Here is a 13,082-nt window from a genome sequence, read left to right as displayed (position 1 = left end):
TATTAATGATGAGAAAAATTAAGAAAATTGAGATCTTAGGTATATCAAACTTCATCAGGTACTTCTTCCAGATGAGATGGACTCTTGAAAGTGCTTGTATACCTAGTCTAGCAGGAAAGATAAACTTTTATGTCAACAATTAGTTTTTCTGGTTACTGAGTAGATGTTATTGAGTAGAATACTATAATACTTTAAACTTGACATTTTACTACTGAATAACTGGAAAAGAATGTTAGCCATAACATTTCCAGCATAGGACTTAAGAGAAGAAATATTATTGCTCAATAGTATATACTTTAAGTAAAAAAAATATTCCCTATTAAAATTAGTCTTGGAGAGCAATTTCTGGACTAGCACCAGGAGGAACTCCACAGATCCTCCACCCAGTGAAACAACCAAAACTGATGAAAACTGAAAAAAAAAAAAAAAAAAAAAAGTAAAGTTCCTGGAAATTTTCCTACGAGTACACAGTAAATGGAAATATTTTTTAAAGGAAATCTGCTAAATCTCAGTAAAAGTAGTGATCGTCTGTGGCATTTTAGCCACAACTTGCCCCTTCCCTGCCAACCCAGCTCAGCATGACAGAAGCTCTGCTTTGGGTGGATGCAGCTAAAAACACAGCCCTCCTCTCCCCCTCAATTCCCTTTATAGGGTTAAGGTATCACTTGGGAAGGAGCAGGACATCAGCATTTCTCATTCCCCCCTGTTGTGGAATTCTACCCATATTTCCAGAGCTGTGGTGCAGAGGTTTTGCCTGGGGGATCAGGTAGGCCATAAAAACAGCAATCTGAGGTGCTTCCCAAAGGAACTGACTTTATTTGAAGCAGAAGGTGGGGAAGTTTGAGTCTAAGGATGCTCTCTAAAACAGTAGAGGTTAGGGCGGTAAATAGTCAGGACTGGTTCCATGAGAGCAAAAAGCTGAACCATAGACCAGCTTAGAAGTTTAACAGAGAAGTTGGATAAAAGAGAGCTAAGAAGAGCCTTCCTGAGGTTGAAATTAGCCTCAAAGACTAGCCTCAAAGTCTTCACCTGCAGTAGGTCCTGAATTTAAATAGATCCAACTGTGAAGCAATTTATGACCCAGGCCATTGTTGAAAATAAGGCAATCAGCCAGCAATTAGAAGAGACTAAACAGCTGGGTATTACCAACAGTGGCAAACATACTTCACAGAGATTATCACAAAGAACCATGAGAGCCCACTAAAAGCATTGTTATCCCTGAGTAGCTGCCTACATGCCCTTGTCAAAGCAATATCAGAGGCTGAACACTGCAAAAGAAATATTCTTCCTTGAACTAGTCCAGACAAACCACTAAACAAATAAGCAAGCAAATTGTAACAACAATTAGCCCCAGAGTAGGGTGCAGTTAATATCCATTGTTTCTACAATATATTATCTAACATGTCCAGTTTAAAATAAAAAAAAATCTACATGTAAGGAAACAGGAAATTGTGATTCACATACAAAGAAAAAAGCACACAGCAGATGTGAACTATAGAAGGTCCCAGAAGTTGGTCTTAGCAAAGACTTCAAAGCAGCTATTCAAAATATATCCAGAGAACTAAAGGAAACCATGCTCAACAAAGTAAAGGAAAGTGTGATGACAATGTTACATCAAATAGAGAATACCAGAAAGGAGACAGAGATGGAAATCGTGGAGTTAAAAAGTAAATAATACAAATGATAAATTCACTAGAAGGGTCAACTATATAAGCATTGGCAAAAGAATCACTGAATGTGACTGCTAGATACTATGCATTCTACAGATAGAGAGGAAATAGCAAGTGACCCTAGAAGGTAATTCAAATCCACCCAAAAAACCAGGAGCACTGCTAAAAGTAATGATGTAGTTTATTATAAAAGACAGTATAATTGTATATTTCCTTTCTTCTCTTAAAAAAAACAACTGTGTGCATTAATATATACATGCTTGTATTGTTGAACCTATAACATATGGAAATGTAATATATTTGACAATAACACTGTGTAGGAGGTAAGTGTTATTAAAGCTATCATAACATACGGAAATGATAGAAGATGGTAATTTGAATCCACAGGAATAAACGAAGAGTACCATAAATGGTAAATAAAAAGCTTAATATAACAAATTGTGTAAATATATACTTCTCCTTTTTTTTCAGCTTCTTTAAAAGAAATAAAATTATATAAAGTAATAATTATAATAATTTTTTAACACATCGACATAATATACCAATTATAGCACAAAAAGAAAATGAGGAAGAAAGCCATATAGGAGTAACAGTTTTTATCTTACTGGAATTAATATAAATATTAGACAAAAGAGACTGAATTATAGAAAGGTTGCTGGTTGGGAAACAGATGTGGCTCAAGTGATAGAGCTTCTGCCTATCATATGGGAGTACCTGGGTTTGATCCCTGGGGCCTCTTGGTGAAAAAGAAGGGAAAGCATGCCTGCGCGAGTGCCCACACAAAGTGAATCACACACAAGATGATGACACATCAAAAGAGAGACAACGGGAGAATCAAAGTGAAATGCAGCAGAAACCAGGAGGTGGCACAATTGACAGGGAACCTCTCTCCACATCAGCAGTCCCCCAGGATCGAATCCCAGTGAATCCTAGAGGAAAGAAAATTAGAAGACAACAAAGACAGCAAAAACAGCAGGGTGGGGGTGGGGGGCATAAATAAATAAATAAATAAATAAATAAATAAATAAATACTTTTTAAAAGAAAAACATTGCTGGAGATAAAGATGGATATTTTATCATGACAGAAGGATCAGTGCATCAAGAGGATGTAAGAATTATAAACACAGTCCTGTGTTGGTTGTCCCCAAGACCACCCTCAGATTTGATGATTCTCAGACTCACAGAACTTATACTCACAGTTAGGATTTATTACCAATTTATTATAGATTGGGAAAAGAGAAGCTCTCCTGAGTTTGTGTCTATGGTTTTTATTGGGGTCAGTCACGTAGGTATAGAATGCCAGCCTGATGGGCCTTAAATATTCAGCCTCCCAGATCAAACCAATACAGTGAGGCCCGTAGCCTAGGACAAACAGACTTGCACAGTAAATTTCACTTTTAGCATAAACTGTCTGGCACACTTCAGTGTCTTTGGTATATAAAATATACTTAACCATCAAGCAGGTATTCCAAGGGCTTAGAAATTATCTTATAGGAGGGTGCAAGAGCCACACCTTCTTTGGAAAATGCATGGTTTGAGCACTGAAAGCCCACTGTGTTAATCCTTTACTGCACAAGCCCCAAATATGAAGCAGAAACTGACAGAATTATAACGGGAAGTAAACAATTCAGCAATAATAGGTGGATACTTTAATACCCTATTTCACCTAGGGAGAAGAACAACAAGGAAATGGAAGACTTGAACAGCCTTAAAAGGCATCTTGATCTAACATATCTACGAAATAATCCAGAATGCACATTATTCTCAAGTACATATGGAACATTCTTCGGGAGAGACTGTATGTTTAGATATAAAACAAAGCCTCAATAAATTGAAAAGGAATTAAATCATGCAAATTATTTTCTCCAAACACAATAAAATAAAGTTAGAAGTTAATAATAGAATGAAGTTTAGGAAATTTACAAATATGTGAAATTAAACCACATGCTCCTCCAGGGAGCCAAGAGTGCCTACAACTGCAAACAGGAGAATTGCATCCATCATCCATGTGGAATCTAACTACCCTTTCGATACAGAGGTGGAACAACATAACCATCCCAGGGTCCACAGAATGGAGGAATAGAGTATGGATTAGAGTGGACTAACTGATACTCTATTCTGGAACTAATGTGATTAGTAATGGAAGTAAATGTAGCATTGAGATGGAGAAAGCGACCATGATAGCTGCTGAGGGTGGGGAGTGGGAAGAAGAGATGTGATGTGGGTTCATTTTCAGGACTTGGAGTTGTCCTGGGTGGTACTGCAGGAACAGTTACTGGACATTGTATGTCCTCCCATGGCCCACTGGGTGGACTGGGGGAGAGTGTAAACTATAATGTGGACCATTGACCATGTGGTGCAGCATTGCTCAGAAATGTGTTTACCAAGTGCAATACATGTCCCATGATGATGGAAGAGGTTGTTATGGGAGGAGTGGGGTGAGGAGGGTTGGGGGGGTTGTATGGAGACCTCATTTTTTTAATGTAACATTAAAAAAGAAAGAAAGAAAAAATAAAAGTATAAGGTTGGAAAGAAACAAAAATCACTATTGATGATTATATGATTGTATAGATAGAACTCCCAAATCTATAAATTATAAATTAAGGCGGCAGACTTGACCCAGTGGATAGGGCGTCCGTCTACCACATGGGAGGTCCCGCGGTTCAGACCCCGGGCCTCCTTGACCTGTGTGGAGCTGGCCCATGCGTAGTGCTGATGCGCGCAAGGAGTGCCCTGCCACTCCTTGTAGGGGAGCCCCACGCGCAAGGAGCGCGCCCCGTAAGGAGAGCCGCCCAGCGCGAAAGAAAGTGCAGCCTGGCCAGGAATGGCCCAGCACACATGGAGAGCTGACACAACAATATGACGCAAGAAAAAGAAACACAGATTCCCGTGCCGCTGACAACAACAGAAGCCAGAAGCATACAAAGAACACACAGCAAATAGACACAGAGAACAGACAACCGGGGGGAGGGGGGAAAGGGGGGAGGGGGGTAGGGAGAAGAGGAGAGAAATAAATAAATAAATAAATCTTTAAAAAAATTAATTAGAAGAATGACAAAATTTTAAAATTTCAGACTATCTCAGTGAGTCTTGGTTAGAGTGATGGCATACAGTAAACCTCCACGGACTTGGTGATGTTATATTTCTTAAGTTGTGGTGTAGGTATATAATGTGTTTAATTTTATTATACTTCATAATTTATATACAATGGCATTTATATTCTTTTGTTTTTATTTTCATGATCCAATTAAAATTTTAAAAATAAAATAAAAATAAATAAATAAACGGCGTGCTCCTAAATAACCAGTGGGTCAAAGAAGAAATCACAGGAAAATTAGAAATTATTTTGAGATGAATGAAATTACAAACAAAATACCAAAATGTATGGAATGCAGTTAGAGCAGTACTTAAAGGGAAATTTATAGCCATCGATGACTATTTTAGAAGAAACAGTCTTAAACCAATTCCTTCAACTTTCACATTAAGACAATGGAAAAGAAGCATAAACTAATCTTCAGTGTTAGTGTGGAAATCAATATTAGTGTGGAAATGAATGAAAATAGAAAATCAATGAATTCAAAAGTTGATTCTTTGAAAAGATCACCGTAATTGATTAAACTTTAGCTAGAATGACAAAGGGAAATTTCAGTTTACAAAAATCAGACATGAAAAGGGTACCTACCTTCCAAAACAAAAAGAATACTAAGGAAATGCTATGACCAACTCCGTGCCAACAAATTTATTAACCTAGTGTGAAATGGACAAATTCGTAGGAACATACAAACTACCAAAACTGTCCCTAGAAGAAATTGGAAGTCTGACTAGATTTATAACAAATAAAAATTGAATTAGTAATTTAAAATTTCCCACAAAGGAAAGCCCAGGAGCAGGTGGCTTCCCTGGTGAGGTCAACCAAATATAATAGAATTAATTGCCTATTTTTCTCAAATGCTTACAAAATTTAGAAGATGAGGGAATACTTTCAAATTCATTCTATATGGCCAAGATTATCTAATGCTAAAACCAAAGGCATCATGCAAAAGTAACATGCCAAGTCCAGAAAAATATATAAAGGACCATAAACAAGTGGTATTTGTCCTATAAAAGTGAGCATGTTTGGTTCAACATCCAAAAATTAATGTAAAACACCATATCAATAAACTAATGGACAAAAGTAACACAATTATTTCAGAAAAACCATTTGACCAAATTCACTACTCTCTCGAACACCTCTCTGTGTTCCTCAGTTTCCTCATCTGTAAAATGGAGGTAATAATAATATCTAATGAGTTATTTTGGGATTTCATGAAGTAATTCATGTTAAACTCATCGAGCAGTACCTGGAATGTAGTAAGCATTCATTAATGTTAACTCTTATTAATAATACTACCACTATTGAAATTATTAATTAATACATCTCCTCATACTTCTTGGTACCTATAAAAGATCACTTGATTGTCTTTTTTGCCAATTCAGTAATTTGGAATTCATATGAAAAAGGTAGAATATTGTTACTGAACCCTGGAATCAGGTATTATAAATGTCTACTAACTTGAGAAATATATACACTGTGCTGTGCTATGGAGATGCAAAGACCTAGTCCTGTTCCTTTAAGGAGCTCACCATGTTGTCAGAGAAAGATAAGGGATATAGTAAATAAATGTTAATACAGTGTCATATGGTCTATGGTGATGCTTATCCCAGGGTGCTATGGAAGAACCAGATACTTAACTGATACTTGGGAGTTCAGGAAGGGTCTCTGGAGGGGATGATGCTTACCCTTGCTTTTGAATTTTTTTTCTTTGTTTTGTTTGTTTTTATCTGGTTGCATTTGTTAAGAGAAATGTTTTAGTGTATTAGGTTATCAATCTCCTGACTCTGCACATCCCCTAGACCAGTTACAACCATATGCTACAAAATTATTGGTCTGATATGCTCCATTTCTTCGAAGTCCATAATAATTTTAGGTGCAGATAGGAAAATACAAGAGTTGAGAATCTGGTTAAGTCAGAATCAAGTCATTCTGCCCCAAACTGAGATTTTCATTGTCCAGAGTATGAACATTTCTATTCCTCCCTATAGGTACATTCTAGTCCACGTCACTGTCATCTTTTTTTTTTTTTACAACTCAATAGTTTATATTCACAGAGTTGTACAGTCATCACCACTGTCTTAACTCCAGAACATATTCATCACCCCAAAAAGAAACTCCATGCCACTAGCAGTTATCTTGCATTCTCCTTTTCCCCAGCCTTTGGCAACCACTAATCTACTTTCTGTCTGTATAGATTTTCCTATTCTAGACATTTCATATACGAGAATTATACATTTGGCCTCATATGTCTTGACTGTTTTTATTTATTTTGTTTTCAAGACTCATCCATGTTGCAACATTATCAGTACTTCATTCCTTCTTACTGCTGAATAATAGTCCATTGGATGGATATATAATACATTTTTGTTAACCTCTCTATTCTTTTTTTTTTTTAATATGTTTATTTTTAAGGTACCTGGGGCCTTTTGAGGAATCCAGGAACATGTATGTGGGAAGCCAGCACTCAACCACTGAGCCACATCAGCTTCCCTGAATTGGTTTTTTCATTTATTTTGCTTGTTTTTGTTTTTTCAGGAGGCACCTGGAACCAAACCCGGGACTGCCCATGTGGGAGGCAGATGCTCAACAGCTTGAGCTACATCTGCTCCCTCTATTCTGTTTTTAAAAGAGTAATTGGAGTAAATATTGGGGAACATTTTCCAAGCTAAGAGAACAGAAGTGCAGACACTGGACATCCTAGGACAGCATGGTATTTTGGAGGATGTATCTTGATTTAATATGACTGAGGGAAGAAGTGGTTTGGCAAAAAGAAACAAGGGTAGGCAAAACAACTGGATTGTTTTTAAGATCCATGTTCTATTCTATAAGTTCCTGTTAATGGTTAGAAATTTGGATGTGATTTGAATAAATGTGATATTTATTAAAATTCCCTCTGACTAGTGTGAATTTAGGATTTTTTAAAAATATATTTTTTCTAGCACATTAAATATAATTTTTATACCTAAATAAGAGAAACCCAAAGATGAGTGGTAATGTTTTTTCCTGTTTGTTTTCATAGAACAGTGATGACATTAGGCTTGGGCGTGAACATTCTAGTCCAGTTAAAAGTCTTTAGGGAGCTCTTCGTCATATGATTTTTTCTGCTCAACTCTATTGTTTCTTCAATTAGTGGAAATAATTGATGTGGATTTTCCCTGCATTACTGGCTCCCTTCTAATCTTTTGAAGCTTTTAAAATAGGTATATTGAAAAACTTTAATATACTCCTATATTCCTAATATGACCTCAAAAAATAACAAATAGATTGAGGCCCCTACTGAATATGAAATGTAAAAACCAGTAACATTAAGTGGTGAGAGCCTTGGGTTAGAAGCAGGTAGTATATGAAATTATGAGACAGAATGTTTGCCAAAATAAATTTAAAGTTAATTTCCCTTTCTGTAAAATGGAAAGATCATTTGATCTGACCTATATTATACAATAAAATTCCAAACTGTTCATTTTATTATGTTCATATAATATTTATAATATAAAGAATAGCTCCATCAGTGTCAATTTTATTGCTTTCTTAGGAGGCCAATTAATAATACTCAAGAGAACCCATTCCTTTATTTTATGTAGATATTTATTTTACATAAATATCTAAAGCCTAATGAGGATAAATAACATGACCAGATGACCAGGGCTACATAGCCAGTAGTTTAGGAGCAAGGATTCCATTCATTCAATAAATATATATATTTTAAGAATCGACTTAATAAGAGAAGCATTGTCCCTGCTCTTAAGCAGTAGAGTCTAGCTGGGGTGGAGGTATAAAGGGCCATATGACATGACAAATAGAAAAACAAGTAATTTCATCTTAACACTGATCACATCGGATTAGAGATATATAAACAGTTTGAGAACACCAAAGGGGGAATCGTTGATGCTGATTAGCTTAGTGGCAGAGCCAGAACTATTTTCCCAATTCTTAATCTGGGGTTATAAAGAGCACAAAATTGACCATACACCACAGCTTTGGTTTTTTAAGTAAAAATAGAGAATTTACAGCTTAGAATCTTCTTTACTTGGGATTTTCTGGTATTGTTAAGTCAAATTGAATTTCCTTCCTGTAGCTGTAAACTACAACTAACAAAACAAAATTAAGGAAGTGGATGTGGCTCAAGCAGTTGAACCCTGCTTCCCACACAGGAGTCCCGGGTTCGGTCCATGTGCCTCCTAAAAACAAAAACAAACAACAACAAGAAAACAAATGAAAAAATCAATTCAGTAGAGCCAATTGTGGCTCAGGTTGAGCACGGGCTTCCCACATACGAGGTCCCAGGTTCAATCCCTGGCTCTGGTACCTCAAAAAAAAAATCAGCAATCTAAATTCCTATATTTTTGAACTGTTATTAGACCTATCTTTTGCCATATTTACTCAGAAAGATCATTTTATAATAAAAGCAAAATTTATTATTTTGGAAGGTAGGAAAGAGTTCTTATTTTCAAATGAATCAAGGGCTTGAATAATTTTGTTTAAAAAAATGCTCCTTAAAGCGAGTTTCATGTTGATTTCAAATCCTTAGGGATTGTATAAAAGTTTTTTAAAGTTATCAAACTCTTGTTTTTGTTTAATTTTATTCTTTCTCACCAGCCAAGTAGATCTGCATTGCCATTCTATTCAATAATGAGAATAGTCTAAGATTCCTCTTTGAAAGAATCTTATTTTAATATACATATTTTTTAAAATTCAAAGTCAATAAAGGCAAGCTGTATCATTGTTTTGGATGTTCTTATTTTTCTTTTTTTAATTTTAATTTCCAAGAGGTACTATTCAGAAAGCTCTTAGAACATAAGGAAGATTTTTATGCTGTCTTATTTTTTTTCCCTTGTTCAGAAATCGAAACGAGTTGGCTGAGACTCTTGCACTCCTGAAAGCACAAATTGATCCTGTCCTATTGAAAAGCTCTAGCCAACAAGACAACTCTTCCCGGGAAAGCCCCAGCTTAGACGATGAGGAGACTAAAAAAGAGGAAGAAACACCTAAACAAGGTTTTTTTGTGTGTTTTGTTTTGCTTTGTAATCTCTTCTTTCTTCTCTCCTTCCTCTTCCCAATCATATAAATCTGAATTCTATTTCAATTTGAAAAATTAATGATCTTTCTATAAAATGAGGTTGATTTTATTTTAAATGGGCAAAAAACATATAGTGATTTGCTCTTTTACACAGAACGTTTAAAAAAACTAAAAAATGTTCAAATCATCAAAACACTTTTTACAAATTTAAGAACACAAAGATATTTATTAAAATCTTATTTCTACAATAATTCTAATTTTGAAGCCTGATTTCCTGAGTTTTCTAAGCAGTTTAGATCTCCAGAAAGACAGAACCCAGTCCTAACCTTTCTAAAAGGGAAGAAACCATACTGAAATTTTGACTAACATCTTTTTACTTAATACTCAGATATGGTTGGTCTTTATTTTGTTTTGTTGATAAGATCCTTTTAATGACCAGGGAAAGAATTTGCTTTCTTTATCATGTTTTCTTCCTTTGTTTTTAGTTTTTCTCTACTGTTTTATTTATTTCTTTGTTTTGTTTTTTTAATTTCTTTGTTTTTATTTTATTTTATTCTATTTTTTGTCTTTACTGTTTTGATTGGAACCTGAAAGCAATGTATTCTTTATTTATTTGATGCTATGAGAGATACTTTTATAATGTCTTCTCATATCTTTAAGCATTGCCTGAAAACAAGTAATTATACCTTTTCCTGTAGGATATTCTGTTCCTATGTAATAAGCATTGCTTTATGTCAAAATTCTGATTATTGCCCTCTTTTCACCAGTGTTTATATGATTTTGAATATCTGTGGTGGTTTATTTCTAAGCCAAATTTCTGATTTGAAAAATTCTTTCCTATATGTTAAAATTCAATTTATAGGCTAATTTAGAAAAACTTAATACTTTTAAAGTTTTCTGAACCCCCAATTGGACTTCCAAATATTTTTAATAGTGCTGCCTCAGGATTAGTTCTGGATTTGGACTTAGTATTTGTTTGTTAATTGTTCATTTGCTTTGGTCAGTCATTCATATACTTGCTTATTCCTACAGATTTATAATTAAGACTAGAGGGAATATAAATTGGGAGGGAAGTCAAAATAATAGAAATTTAAAAGGTAATTATTCCTACTAGGAGTCCTTAGGTTTGACATGAACTTGAAGGAAGACTGTTACATGGTTTAAATTAGGAAGAAAAACAAAACAGACTCGTTATTCAGTAAAATAATGCTCTTCCTAGTATTTAATTCTAAAATTTCTCTGTGAAACCTATGGGGAGGAGGGAAAAAATTCAGCAGTAACAGCAATTAATACTTATTGGCCTCTTCTTGTGTTCTTTGCATCAGATAAGGATACTGGGAGGTTTAGAAACGTACCCCAGATTATATAGGTATTAAAATGCCAGAGCCCAAATTTGAACTCTTACCCTTGTAAAGCCTGTGATCTTAAGTAGTGTGAGCTAGAGCAGTGCTTCTCAAACTTTAATATGCTCAGAAATTTCCTGGGATTTTTTTTTTTTTTTTGTCTTAAACATTTTATTTTGAAATAATCTCATACTTACAGGACACTTGTAAAAATAATACAAAACCAATACAGAGAAGTCCCACCCCAGCCAGCCCCCCAGATACCTAGAGCCTCTAAATTTTTTTTTTTTGCTTCATTTGCTGTGTCGTTCTACCTATCTGCCTACCTTTTTATCTATTGATTTTCTAAATATTTGAGAGTGGGTTGTATACTTCATGCTTCTTGAGCATTCTACTTCCATGTACATTGCCTCAGAATATCCTCCTAAGGATATTCACTTATGTAACCACCTTAAGTACAGGTATCAGGAACTTTAACATTGTTATAAAGCATACAGTCTGCTTTTCGGTGTTGCCATATATCTCAGTAGTATTCATTTGGACATTTTCTCCTCCATTCTTAGATCCAGCCCAGGATGATGTTTTGCATTTCGTTGCCATTGTCTGTCTAGTCACTCTTTTCTTTTTTAAATTGTGGAAACATATATATACAACATAGACTTTCCCATCTCAACCCCTCCCAAGCATATCGTTCAGTGGAATTAATCACGTTCACAATCACTTTCCTGGGGATCTTTTTTTTTTTTGCGATACCAGCGTCGGGGATTTAACCCAGGACCTCATATGTGGGAAGCAGGCACTCAACCGCTTAAGCCACATCTGCTCCCAGAGATCTTTTTTAAGTGAAGAATCTGATTGAGTAGGTCTTGGGTGGCACCTCTGATTTGTCATTTCTGACAAAGCTGATGCTGCTGTTCTTAGTACCACACTTTGATTAGCAAGAGTGTAGAGGCAGTCTTCTATAACTTGTGAAACAAATACAATAAGGAATTTCATAAAGTTACATCTGAAAATATTCCTCAATAAATGCTGATGACATAACACTCAATACAAATAAGAGAAAGTGGTCTATGGAAAAGGACTTCTTTTGAAAAAGTAGAGGAGAAAAAGCAGGACATTAATCCTCATTTTCTTTTCCCCCTTCTCTAATTAATGCTACTAGTGCTTCTCTTGCTCTCCCAGCAGCATGTTTCTTTTACATTCAATCAACAACTACTAATAGTGCACCTCTGTGTCAAGCATGATTTCATATATGGAGGTTCAGTAACAAAGCAAATTAAAATCCTTCCTCTTCTAAAAGCTTACATTATAGTGGATAAGATAGCTAACATAACATTTACCGTGTGCTAAATACTTTTCTAAGTACTTTTTTATATTAAGTCAGATAATCTTCACAATAACCCTATGAGATAAGTATTTGTTATTATTTCCCTTTTTCAGTTGAGGGAAGTTAGACACAGAGAGATTTAAGTAACTTTTGCTGGGTCACACAGCCAGTTAGTGGCAGACCCAGTATTCAAATCCAGGCAGTATGTCTCCAGAGTCCGTGCACTTTTGATCCTGCACTTATTTAAAATTAGGAGCCTCCAAAGCCTTATCTTTTACCCCATGCTTTTAGGTGTAGTTATTATAGTCTCTCCAATGGCAAAACCAAAGAATGTGTTTTGGATTTGTCAATTTTATTACTCTGAAATATTAAAAAAAACTATTGTCATGGGTAGGGATGTAACGTTTGAAAGCTAGAAGCAGTCCTGGTGAATGTCTGGTGAATGCTAAAGCACATTGTGACAAAAGTTAAAAAGTTAAGTGTGATTGGATATTTGGAAATCAAACTGTAAGAAGAAAAAATAACTCAGAACTGGAGAAAGAATAAAATGGCCACTTTTATTGTAGCTAAAATAGATTTTTTTGTTTTTGTTTTTAATCATTAAATTGCCATGCCTTATTATATCTAAGTA

General features: G+C 35.2%; 1 protein-coding gene across 3 annotated transcripts in view; it reads left to right on the top strand.

Moving 5' to 3' along the window:
• Positions 1-13,082, top strand: part of RSF1 (remodeling and spacing factor 1) — a 156,933-nt gene that overhangs the window by 80,886 nt on the left and 62,965 nt on the right. For all 3 annotated transcript variants that reach the window (XM_058306035.2, XM_058306034.2, XM_058306033.2), the window contains exon 5: positions 9,604-9,758. In XM_058306035.2, the coding sequence (XP_058162018.1) occupies positions 9,604-9,758 (155 nt within the window). The remainder of the gene's footprint in view (positions 1-9,603; positions 9,759-13,082) is intronic.

Source organism: Dasypus novemcinctus, chromosome 10, assembly GCF_030445035.2.
Source record: "Dasypus novemcinctus isolate mDasNov1 chromosome 10, mDasNov1.1.hap2, whole genome shotgun sequence".
Lineage (NCBI taxonomy): Eukaryota > Metazoa > Chordata > Mammalia > Cingulata > Dasypodidae > Dasypus > Dasypus novemcinctus.
The sequence above is the reverse complement of the archived record's forward strand: the minus strand, read 5'-3'. Positions and strand labels throughout refer to the sequence as shown.